Genomic DNA, 12,319 nt, shown 5'->3' with positions numbered 1-12,319 from the left:
TGTATTACCCAAACTCAGTAACGTAATCTGATTACATTCAGTTGCTTTTGGATTACTTTCCATGTAGCCCTTTACACTCATACCTGTACAGGGAGTGACAATTGCAGATTTTTAACAAGTGCCTAAATTGGTTTGTAATGGCTGTACAGTAACATGCTATACATGATGTCAGAGCTCTGGATCTGGCGCAGTATGGGGTTTGACTGACAGCTGTTCTGAATTTGAGCGTTGCGCATGACAAGACGTTTCCCCCATCCCTCCCAGTAATTGGGTACATTTTGCAAAGTTTTTGTTGCCTGAGTGAGGGAAATGCTGTAAATTAAAAAGCCTCGATGTATTTTGAAAGATGAGACATTGAGGATTAGAATAAATACCACTTTGATGTCATACAAGCCCTTCACATTTCCAAATCACGATCCCCACGTTTGCTGTACAGTTGGAAGATGACATGGCGTCACACCCTGGGTCGTTCTGAACAGAATGAGCCTATGTTTGTTTATTGTGAAGAACATTTGCCGCGGAAAACGCACCTAAATGCACCCATGACTCCTTTCTATGCGCACCAAAATTACGATATTTTTCTCTGAATTACCCTGTGAAAGCCTAACACTGTAATATCGTATTTTATAACTTAGCTAGTCATGTTGGCGATAGAACAAAAGTAAATGCAGGCAGATCACCCGTGATACAAGTCAGTATTCGACATCCATCCATGTCTGAGGACATAGGGAGATGATGTAGAGACCGGCTACTAGACGCATCAGTCAGTGCTTGGTGTTGACAGGCATGATGGATGGGTGTAAGCATCTGCCTCTGCTTCGAAAGGTTGCATGTTTGAATCCAGCGATAACCCTAACCCTAAAAGGTTTGTTTTAAGCCTATCCCAAACATGAACCCTTACCTTAACCATTCTGAGTTAATGCCTAACCTTAAGAATTCAGATGATTTCCTAAACTTAACCTTGGAATGATACAGAGAAGTCACCAAAACACTTTGAAATGTTATGTTTGAGAAACATGGATGAACGTTTGATTCTGACGTGAGACTGTGAGAGCTTGTTGGCGATTGTGTGACGGCGGAGATGCTGGGTTGGGTTCGAAATGAAACTCTAGGTCCTCAACAGCACAGCTAGGAGAGCTAAGAAAATATATAACTTATAGTTGAAGACTCTTCTTTGAGTCTAAAAGTGCATTGAAATTGCTTAGGGAATTGTGCACACTTTAGAGAGGTATGTGTCCACTTGGAGGCATCAGTTAGTCCTCTCACTCAAACCCTTGTAATGTTTTGTCTTATGTTGCACCTACTCCACATTTTCCAGGAATAGTCTTATTACTGAATGTATCCAGAGTATTTTCAGATTTCGTTATCAACAAATGCAACAAAATACAGTAAGTGTAAAATGTACATAAAATCAATAGTGTAATATTCGGATTCAGTCTTGTGTCAGGTGAACTTTAGTCTAATAATTTCCCCATAATCTCCTAAACGGTTCCCTTTCAATTGCTACCACGCTGATGCATAATATGTGTTTCATATTTCTTCTGTAAGTAACATTTCAGTATAGCCCAATCCATGTAGGCCAATTCCCATGAGTGTGAAGGGTTTTAAGAGGCATTAGAAGAAGACAAAAAGGATCCATCAAATGCATTTGGTGTGCCATCGTAGTGACCTCTGACTTGTGGTCAGCCTCCCTCAGGTGGATCAAACTTAATCTTGTGTAGGATGGGATGAGAAAATCGAATGTGATTATTCCAGTGTGAACCATGGTGGGTGAAACAAGCGTGGAGCTGTCCCTTTAAATATTCCTTCCAGACGGTTGTCTCGGTAACCCGGAAGCTTCCAATTCTGAGATTCCTTCCTGTTTTTCTACATTTTAAGGAAGCAGGGGATGCTGGCTTATTGTTATTTTGGATATTCGCTTGTAGTGGTGGTATGTGTTTGAAGCTAAATGCATGACTGTAAAATAAAGTAGTATTTCACTGGCGTTTACGTCTGCCATGCACACGTGTGAAACGAATGCTTCTCTCTTGGACGTGCCTTCACTGGCATAAATGCACTCTGTCCCTAGCATTTGGTTGTTATTTTATGCATGAATACATCTGGGTTGCCTGTGTCTGTCTTTTGACCTAGACAGTCGTTCGCCCTGCGTTGTATAAATTGTAACATACGCGTTTTGATATGGCAGTGTTTGTTGGTACTCCAGCTAGCTAAGGTGGCTAGCTAGTTAACTTAGTTGCACACTTCTGCATGTTTATTGTTTAGCTAGCTAAATAGTCTACATTGCCTAGCCACATTAAATTAGGCTATGCAATAACTACACGATAGTCGTTATGTTACCGCGCAATGCAGTGTGGTTACAACAGTGGTGCCAAGAAATGCCAGAAATGAAATTGTAAGGGGAAGTGGTTTTCTGTGTGCCTTGCTAACTAACGTTACTCAAGATGGATACAATGCCTTATGCATACCTGTGTGAAATCATTCCTTGTTACTATTATTAGAAATGAATGTGCTGCCTTCACTATAATGTACCTCCCTCTACAATACAAACAATGTCGTTGTTAAAGTACATTGTAACTAACTACTGTTCTACAAACAATCAATCATTTTCTATTCCCTTCCATGTAGAGTAACGCTAACCAGCAGTGATCCACAAGAAGAGAAGCTCCATGCTTACTTGACCCTGTACTTTTATACAGTTAATTTTGTGGATAACTATGGCCCAGATTCCCGGTCAAGAGAATAAAGAGAAAACTACTGCCCTGAAAGGTGAGCAACTAGGTAACTGGTATTTCCTTCCTTGTGCAGATGAGTTTGGGTTTGTGTATAGTACCCTGAAAATATTGTATTTTGCTGTGCAGACTCGCAGCTCGAAAGTAATTGATAAACGAGCAAACTTGTGTCCAAGGTAATGTGTGTTTTCGGGGCGAATGGAGACTTGTGAAAAGTGCAAGTTGTGGAGGTGGGTTCATCTAACTATCTTCAGCCCGCTCCAACTGTCTGTCAGCTATGCCTACTGTTTGCATCAACATTTGTTTGCAGAGGGGACTTAAGTCTATTAGAGTAGGAAGGACTTTAGTCTGATCCTGCTAAAGGGAGAAATGTGCTTGCCCTCTTAGGCTGAAGCCTATAGGTTTGAGATTTTCTCCTCTCAACAACCACTTTGTCTTTCCACAGTTTCCAGTAAAGATGGGACATAGCCATGTTTGAATTGACTGGTTAAACCTAAGCCTATTAAGGATGCTTCTCCCTATAAAGGCTGAACACCAACCATTTATATGGAACAGATCGGGAGACTATTAAAGGGGCAATTTGTAGTTCAAACAATAACAAAGCAGGAACCCCACCTCAGTTTTGTTAAACAGCTGAGGGATGGGGCTGGAGTATTGTAACCACTCTTAGGGCCCTATAAAGTCTGCATTGTGAAGAACGCGGACGGAATCACGGAATTCAACAATATTCAAAAATCTGTTGAACGTCGTAGGAAAACGACATTTATTGAACTTATACTGAACCAAAATACAAACGCAACATATAAAGTGTTGGTTTCATGAGATAAAGCTTATTTCTGTGTGTGTGCGCGCCTGCATGTCTACACTTTCTGTAGCCGTTAGCAATGATGCTAATTGTAACCTTCTGGTTATATTTTAACTACCAAGTAGCGTATGCCTACCTGGCAGAACGATATAATGATTATTTGCATCAATCCAGTGGCCATTTGTTTTGCAAACTCAGCAATTTTATGAGCGCTACAGAAACACCACTAATCAAAAACAATGGCAGTAAAAGGGTAACTACACCCCAAAATCCAAATGTGTTCCATTTATTTTCCAGATCTCAAAGTGGTCTCCTGATGTGGTTTAAGCATTTTTATGGACTTAGAACATACCATTTAGTTGTTTTTCTATTAAATAAGTATGATTTTGAGAGCCCCGCCCCCTCCCAAAAATGGGGAAAACATAAACCTGGAAAACAAAAAAGGAGAAAACGGTATTTGGGAATCAGGCACAAAAAACATCTAATTCATACAACGCTATGGGTGCAAGGACGTCCCTGATATCAAAATGATGGTTTTAACCATGTTTTGAGGCTATACGGTGTTTGTTTACGTTTCATTGTTAACAAACAATAATGGAGTAAACAAGATTATATTTTGGGTTCTGATGGGGTAACACAGTTGAACTAAGCTCATGAGGCATAAGTTATATTATTCGAAGGGTATTGCTAATGTAAAAGTCAAAAAAGGTATGTAGCAATCAGTGTTTTTTTGTTATGACCGCTAACCACGTCCAATAGCCTAGGTTTTGTTTCCTTTTGTAATAGGCCCAATTAGTGATAGTGTATATTATGACGCTATAATGAGAGGAAACACTACTATTGCACAGAATACCTAGCCTTTTTAATTAGTTACATTCTGTTCAACCAAGATGGTCCCCTCAGCAACAATTGTCACAGTATGTTAAGTGACAGTCACTTAAGTATGACAATTGGGTACTTTTCCCACCACGCCGATGCAGTAAAAGACACATCATTTGATTGTGCTTTCCTGTCAATTTTTGAACATGCTATTTACTGACTGGACTAGCCTATATAGACATTCTGATCAAGAACAGAGCGTTCTTCATTGTCATGGATGTGTTTTTAGCTGTGCTAGTGTACACCTATATCAACACCGTTTTTTTGGACACGGTCGCCTAACGTCGGTTTAAATAGTTATTTTGTGGTTGTGCCGTGAATCGAAGAGCAGGCAACACTCAGACCAAAACACAGGCTATGGATAGGTCTAATACAGAAATATCAGTCCCCACAATGAATATAGGCAAAATGACATAGACCTCTAAACTTTAAGGTTTTATATGTGTTTTGATAACCGGCTACTTCGTCACATTTGCTCTATTTCAATTGAGGACCAGCAGTGGAGGGTTTTCTCCTTAAAAATAATCTTGACCCAAATGGGATTCCAAGTCAAAGCCACCATATGCCAACACCATGGAGTAGATTACTTTAATCGATCACACTACCACTCCAGGCTAGCAGTATGGGTAAATGACTGCTGTTTGACAACACCGCGAGAGTCTTTTGACTTTTACGATGTCTGAATGCAAAGTTACATGTTATATGATCCTCCTAGTCTTTTTCAGTGCATGGATGCGTGTTGAATGGATGAGCAAAACCGTGTAATTTTGTCACGTATGCGAAAACCCTTTTGAATTTTGTATGATGTCAGTAGCCTAGTCAAGGAAGCATCATGCAACAATATATTGGCACACTTCACTTAAACCATGGGTAACAAATATAACAATCTGCTTTAACAATCTGCTTCTGGTGGCCAATTTGACCTGTTGAACAAATGCAATTGGATGGGCTCTACTTTTTAAGGTCACTGATGGGTTGATTTGTCATTTTGTTACCGGAGAATTATCAGCTGGAGGTCCTCAGCATCGTGGGTAATTTGGCCAGGTTGACCTATGAGAAAAGCTAGCAGCTAGCCATTTTAGACTAATGGTTTAAGCCATGGTCTAAGCAAAAGTTCACAAGTATGGCCCCTGGGAGTCCTGGGATCCATAAAAACAAACAAATTAAGCAGCAGATGAGATGAAGCTAGGCCTATATTCTGTATGACTGCCTTTGAGCAACATTTTCATATTGCGGAATCATTGTGCTAAGTGCGGAAAAACACTGTAAAACTCAATCTCGCAGTGTGATTTAATTTAGAACAACGTTTGTTATAAGAAGGCAAATGTTTGTAAAGAGTTTATACTGAGCAATACATAAGTAGTTGCCTCCTTATAAGACACATTGTTGAAGAAAAATGTCAAATTAAATCACGCTAACAGATTGAGGTTCATGGTATTTTTCTGTTGCACTTTGCACAATGATTTTGCACCACGAAAAGTCCGCCCACTGTGTTTTAGCATGGCTAAGTGCAAATGTAGCTAATATAGATTTCCTGTGTCCCTCCCCACACCTGGCCCAGACCTGTTGTCCAGGATAGACCTGGACGAACTCATGAAGAAGGACGAACCTCCGCTCAATTTCCCCAAGACGCTTGAAGAGTTTGAGTATGCCTTCAACGAGCGTAAGTCATATCATTTATATTCTGTATGTATGGATTATTTCATCCCAGGTGAGGCCTGGTGTGTTTGGCTCTTAATATTCCCCCAGTGGCCTCTCCCCCTCCTTCTTTCTTTCTTTCTTTCTTTCTTTCTTTCTTTCTTTCTTTCTTTTCTTTCTCCTGCACTGCTCTCTCTCTCTCTCTCTCTCTCTCTGTCACAGTCTCTGCTGACTGTGTGGCTGTACTGTGGCTGAGGACATGTTGTGTACTATACGGCCTGTCAGTAACCTACTCAGCCTTGCGCTCAATCTGACGGAGGATTTGCATAACCTGGCCTAAGAACAGGCCCGGGCTGCCACTTCTGAGGAGCCTGCCTGGGTGTCTTTCTTCACTCTCCTCTCCAAGAATATAATTTCTATTCAAACTAAAGTCCCTCCGGCTCAGCGCTGCCATGACTACGGTATTCTTCACTCCAGCAGCAAAGTTAGCCTACGTCTATATAGTGTATAAAGAAATATGACCATGTAATGAAATGAATATATAGGAGGCTGTGTACAGTTGATACAGGTATCTTAATTATAAAGATGATGGCTTCATCACAGTAGCCCTCTGGTTTTTCATTACTGGAAATCCAAGGTTATGTACACCTAATTAAGCCTCAAAATCGAGAACGGCATGCTAATTATGCTAGAAAAGAGGAGAAAAGTTGCGGAAGCATAATCCTCTGAGAGGCCGTGTTGTGGAGGCGATGGAGCTGAACTCTCGTATACACACAAGCACGTATGCGCGCGCGCACACACACACACCGTTGTTTAGTAGATCTCTCCTCTCACCACCGTGAATGTATAATTGATTTCTTCAAGGTACTTTTCCGCGGGCGCCTTTTTAAACCGATACCCTCCCCCCGTGCCCATCTCTTAGGCACAAGCTAGCTATTAGTTCTCCGTGTTGACAAACTGGCTTTTCGGTGCTAAATGTTGTCTAACAGCTAACGATGAAAGCAAAATGCTGTAATGCCGGGCGAGTAAGCAGTGTAAGATTTATCACACGATAACAGGGTGCAAAGTGGTGCAATTTAGGGAGAGATGAAAATGCTTATGCAGTCTTTTATCTTAACATGATGCTTTTGTTTGGCCGGGGTTTGCCGCTGCGGAATAATTGAGAAAGTATGAGACCCTCCGGCTATTTGGGTTGTATACTTTTGAGTATTTCAGCGTTATGCGTTTTGCAGTTGTTAGAGGTCACAATTAAATTGAACACTGTTTTGCGCTTCGTTATGTTGCAGTGTCAACGGAAGGATAGATGGCCTCATTGTAAACCTCTGTATTTTGGAGGCATTAAACCGACGCAGGGATAATTGTTTAGTTTGAGAAAAGCTACAAGTCTTGAATTGCTCTCTCCCTCATCATATTATTCTCTGCTTGTTCCTCATTTAGCTGTTATTGTAAAATGAACCTGGGCTATGAAAATAAACACAGGTGTTAAAAAGTTCCTCCCTGTAAACTCTGAATTTGTGTTTGTATCCCTAGTTTCCACACAATTATTCATACACTTTTGCCGTAATGTAACTCCTAATGCACATACACTGCACCCAGTCACTCCCCGCTGGCTAGGCCTGGTAGAGAGCGGTGGCATTGGAGTTACCAGGGTCAATGAGAGTGAATGCTGATTGGCTGACATTCAAAGCCCAGCCTCAAAGGCAGTGTGGGGAACAGTTGTGGTGTTCTCTCTCTCTCTCCTCACATCTCAGGTGGATATGGCTACAGACAAATGTGACGAGGCCAGGATGAGGGAAAAAAAGGGAGAGAGAGATAAAGAAGGAATGAGAAGGAGATTGCGTTCACGCCACACCTGCTGTCTGGGCCTGAGCTGCCAGACGTCCCAGAAGGCCGTTGGACTCGTGACTGGAAAGAGCGCTCCTTGTACCTGCCAGATGGGGGGGGGGGGGGGGAACCGAAGCCACAAACGCTTTTAATTGCGTGAAGAGAGAGAGGCGCAGAAAAGCATGGGGCTCAGTTTGAACGGAAGGTCAAAGCTAGTTTGCTTCTTTTGACAGGGCGGAACTACCTCAGCATGTCCGTACGGCGGTAGAAACCTAACAAGCACCGCTCCACCCCTCACACTATCATCAGCTTTCCTGACGTCATTAAGCAGCAGTCGGTTTGAACAGCGTTTAGTTTTCTCTTACTTTTGGAACCTGAGGAATTGGTCCAACGTTCTCCTTCCAGACCCTTCTGCCATGCATGTCCCAACCGCAGTTGAACGCTTATAGTTGAGGTCGTTTCCATTTTGAATGGCCACTGTGATTGATTGATTAATTGATATTCAGCCCGTGAATTTGAAACTGCCTGCTATTTTCTCTGAGGATTTTTCAATTTGTAAGTTATGTTTCAATTTGTTTGCTAGAATGACCCCTACCCTGGATCAAAAATACTTGAGATACTGAAAGAAGTCTCCCCACTAATCCCCCTGGAGAGGGTTTCAATCAGTCTCAATGATTGGCCTCAATTAACATTGTTTCTGTCTGTCCTTCTGTCTTTCTCTCGGTCTGTCTTTCTGTCTATCTTCCTGTCTCTGTCCGTCTATCTCCCTGTCTACCTGTCGGTTTCTGTCTGTATGTCTCTCTGTTTGTCTCTCTGTCGGTCTCTGTCTGTCTGTATGTGTGTCTGTCTGTGCCTGTCTGTCTGTGCCTATCTCCCTCTGTCTGTCTGCCTATCAGAGGGCAGGTTGAGGCACACCACGACGGGCGAGGCGTATGTATTCAACGCCCGGGAGGATCTCCACAGGTGGAACCAGAAACGCTACGAGGCCCTGGGAGAGGTAGGTCCTGTTACTGCTCCTCCCCGTCTTCATCCCTCTCTAACTCTGTCTATCAATCATCAGGACATATCTTATATTGTCATTTTCACTTCTGCATTACTATATTCCTTTGTCTTTTGTACTGGAAAATGTCAGTTTTACTATAGGATAGGAAGTTCGTTAAAACAAGATAAAAGAGGAAAGGAATGGATCCCTGAATTTGAGTAAATGAGAGAATAGTTCCCTACCATATTGTATTATTAAGGACAAAACTTGGATGCTGATTTTGTTGTATCTGTGCTCCCAAGATTGAATAACTCTTTGATTTGATTCAGAGCGGTATTGAACACACGCGCACCGCGCGCGCACACAGACACCACCATGACTGTGTGTGTTGTTTTATTCCTCGGAGTTGTCTTCTAAGGGCGTCTATGCATAATGTGTTTGGCTCTGCCTGGCACATCTCTTGAGAGTGATGTGTGTTTGTGGGCATGGTGGTTGGCAGGACGTGGTGGATCCTCCTTGGCAGCAGTGGTGGACGTCCGTCTTTGTGTGTGTGTGTGTGTGTGTGTGTGTGTTGTGTTTTGAGTGATCAAGCCCTGATTTATAACTGGCTCAGCGGTTGTGCTGGTTACACCTTCACATTCAAAACAGCCTTAATCCCACCAGGCCCTCGACACTTTCACTGCTCTATCAGGTGTGTGTGTGTGTGTGTGTGTGTGTGTGTGTGTGTGTGTGTGTGTGTGTGTGTGTGTGTGTGTGTGTGTGTCATACAGCGTTGGTAAGTATGCTGGTATATGGCGACGCAGCTACACAGAGCTCATATGTCACACAATGTAGGCCTACATACTGTATTTCGCCACACCCGCAATAACGTCTGCTAAAGATGTGTAAGTGACCAATACAATTGTATTTGATATCCGTTTGTCAGGATTACCAGCCTGAAGGTTAGGTTAGCCCCTGACAGACGGACGGGACTGACTGATGTGTGACGTACACATCACACTGTCACACCTCACCCAAAAGTTCACTTTGCGTTCACTCTGTCTCAACCCATGCAATATGCATGAGCTAAACCCAAACCAATGCTTTTCTTTGGTAAATCTTTTGTTTCATTTGCAACCCCGCTATTTTGCTTTTAATTGTTCCCTGCGTTCTTTCAAGTTTAAAGCGAAAGATGGACTCTTTGGTGGGATTTACCTGTGTGTTTAATTTCTAATCCAGGTACGTCCTTTGTGAACTATCTTTTTGTTGAAGGCTCCCTTTCTCCTGCTGGTATCTCGCCAGCATCTGAAACGCTGGAAGCAAATATTTGGTCGTGCGGATTGGAGTAGTCCTGAGAACACAGTCATTTAAACTTCCTGAACTCAGACATCAGGCGCAGACCCAGACGTTTAGTTAATTCGTTAAGGAGCTAATATGGTATTGCCATTCTGTGGTTTAAAAGAGGCGCCGTCTCATTCATTGAGAACGTAAAGGCTTTGCCAATGGTGAAGCTAGCTGTGATAACGAGATATTGGAATAGACTTACAGAGAGGTGCGTGGCTATTGCTGGTTAGTACTGTCTGTCTCTGTCTGTCTGTCTGTCTGTCTGTCTCTGTCTGTCTGTCTGTCTGTCTGTCTGTGACGGCCCTCCTGAAGGATGCATGCCCTCGATCAACCAACCGCCCTGGAGTGGGTGCACTACCCAATATGCATTGTGCAGGGGTGGAAAGGGAAGCAAGGAGACGCTATGCCCTTCCATGACTGTCCCTGGGGGTTGGTGTATGTGCAAGAGGGCGCCCACCCAACCTGCATGGGTGGGGGCTAGCATCATCTCTCTCTCGCTTTCTGTCTCTCCCTCGCGCTCTCTGTCTCTCTGTTGCTCTGTGTTTCTCTCTCTGTCGCTCTGTGTCTCTCTCTCTCTCTCTCTCTCTCTCTCTCTCTGTGTCTCTCTCTCGCTCCCTCTATCTCTCTCTGTCTCTCTCTGTTGCTCTGTGTCTCTCGCTCTCCCTCCCTCCCTCTCTTCTATGGCCCTGCCAGTCTTCAGAGCAGAGCTAGCTATGACAGTGCAGTGCTAGGGAGAAATGGCGGCCACATTGTGAGAGGCATCACAGCACCAGATGTCCAATTTGCACTTCAGCCTCGTCTGAATGGGCGGACGATGTCTCGATGGCCGGCGTAGAGGAAAGATTCGCAGCTGGGGTTGAATGCAGGGGCATTGCATTGTGGGCCCAGATTTTAATAAGTATTCTCATTTTATTTATATATTTTACAGCTCAATGCGAAGATCTTTCCAAGGAGCACAAATCCTTCACTGTAGTCTACATGAACGGGTTTTTATGATGTCCCAGTTTGTGGTGAATTAGCATATTGAATTGAGTTGTTTGAAAACCTCTGAATACCAGCCTCACGAAGCCAATCATTTAAGGTGCTGTTTGTTGAATAAACTGCTATTGTGTCGATCCCTGTGGATATGTGGGTGTGCGTGCGTGCATTCGTGTATGTGAACGGCAGAAGCGTCACATCTGTTCTCCCTGTTTGGATAAGACCTTGTGCAGCGATTAAAGGCTGTTTGTTCTGGTATCTGTGTGAGTGGGGTGTGTGAAAGCCCTGGTCTTCTCTGCATGTTGTCAGCCAGATTAAACCTAATGCATCAAAAAGCCTCCATCGGCCAGGGAACAGGGGCAAGAGCATCCCTGCTCTGACATCTCCATTAGTACGACAGGAACCCAGGCAGCATCGCTACGCTACGCAGCGCCAGGCTATGCTACACACATAGGCACGACGGGGGACGGTATGCTAGTTATATTCCCATCGTGATTTAGTGCTGATCGTTGTTTCAAAGGAGATGTATTTTATTTGACCGTTGAGTGAACCACGACCTGGTAGTGAACTGAAGCTAGTTGTAGCCCAGCAGCTATCCCCTTCCCCTCAGCCTCACCCGTTCTGTCCTGGTGTTGATATTGACGGGAAAACAGAGAGAGATGGAGGCATTAACTTACTGTGTGTGTGTGTGTGTGTGTGTGTGTGTGGGGGGGGGGGGGCCCTCTGGGGGCTGCGGGGGAAATTGAAACGCCTGCCTCGTGCTCAGTCAGCCGATCCACGTTCTCCCCGTGTTAATATCTCTCACTATTGTCTTAGCCGAACCCACTACACACACTCTCTCACACACACACACACACACACACACACACACACACACGAATGAGAGATCATTGTTTGATCTGCATCATTGAACGCTATCTAGTACCCCTTGGAGCTGTGTCTGTCTATTTCAGCAAGTGTGTGTGTGCATGCATGCACACTTCTGCAGTTCTTCATAAGCTATTCGTGAGCGTGTGTGTTCCAGGATTACCTTTGAGGTTATGTGTGTGTGTGTGCGTTCTTGCATGCCTGTGTGTGTAGAATCAGGGTGACCTGGGCCCTGTAGGGCTCAGTGAAAGTGTAATTGTTGCTGTAAGTGATAGTTCCCCCTGATAGATGACA

General features: G+C 43.6%; 1 protein-coding gene across 6 annotated transcripts in view; it reads left to right on the top strand.

The window, feature by feature from the left end:
* The first annotated feature begins 1,807 nt into the window (after positions 1-1,807).
* The window catches only part of LOC106580148 (cotranscriptional regulator ARB2A homolog), a 200,619-nt gene continuing 190,107 nt past the window's right edge, over positions 1,808-12,319 (top strand). For 4 of the 6 annotated variants that reach the window (XM_014160885.3, XM_014160890.3, XM_045704313.1 and 1 more), the window contains exons 1-4: positions 1,808-1,930; positions 2,626-2,778; positions 5,975-6,076; positions 8,772-8,872. In XM_014160885.3, coding sequence (XP_014016360.1) covers positions 2,715-2,778; positions 5,975-6,076; positions 8,772-8,872 — 267 coding nt within the window. In that variant the 5' untranslated portion in view covers positions 1,808-1,930; positions 2,626-2,714. The other 2 variants (XM_014160887.3, XM_014160886.3) reach the window with 2 other exon arrangements.

This window comes from Salmo salar, chromosome 20, assembly GCF_965601325.2.
Source record: "Salmo salar chromosome 20, fSalSal1, whole genome shotgun sequence".
NCBI lineage: Eukaryota > Metazoa > Chordata > Actinopteri > Salmoniformes > Salmonidae > Salmo > Salmo salar.
Note: the sequence above shows the minus strand (reverse complement) of the source record. Positions and strands in the feature narration are given on the sequence as shown.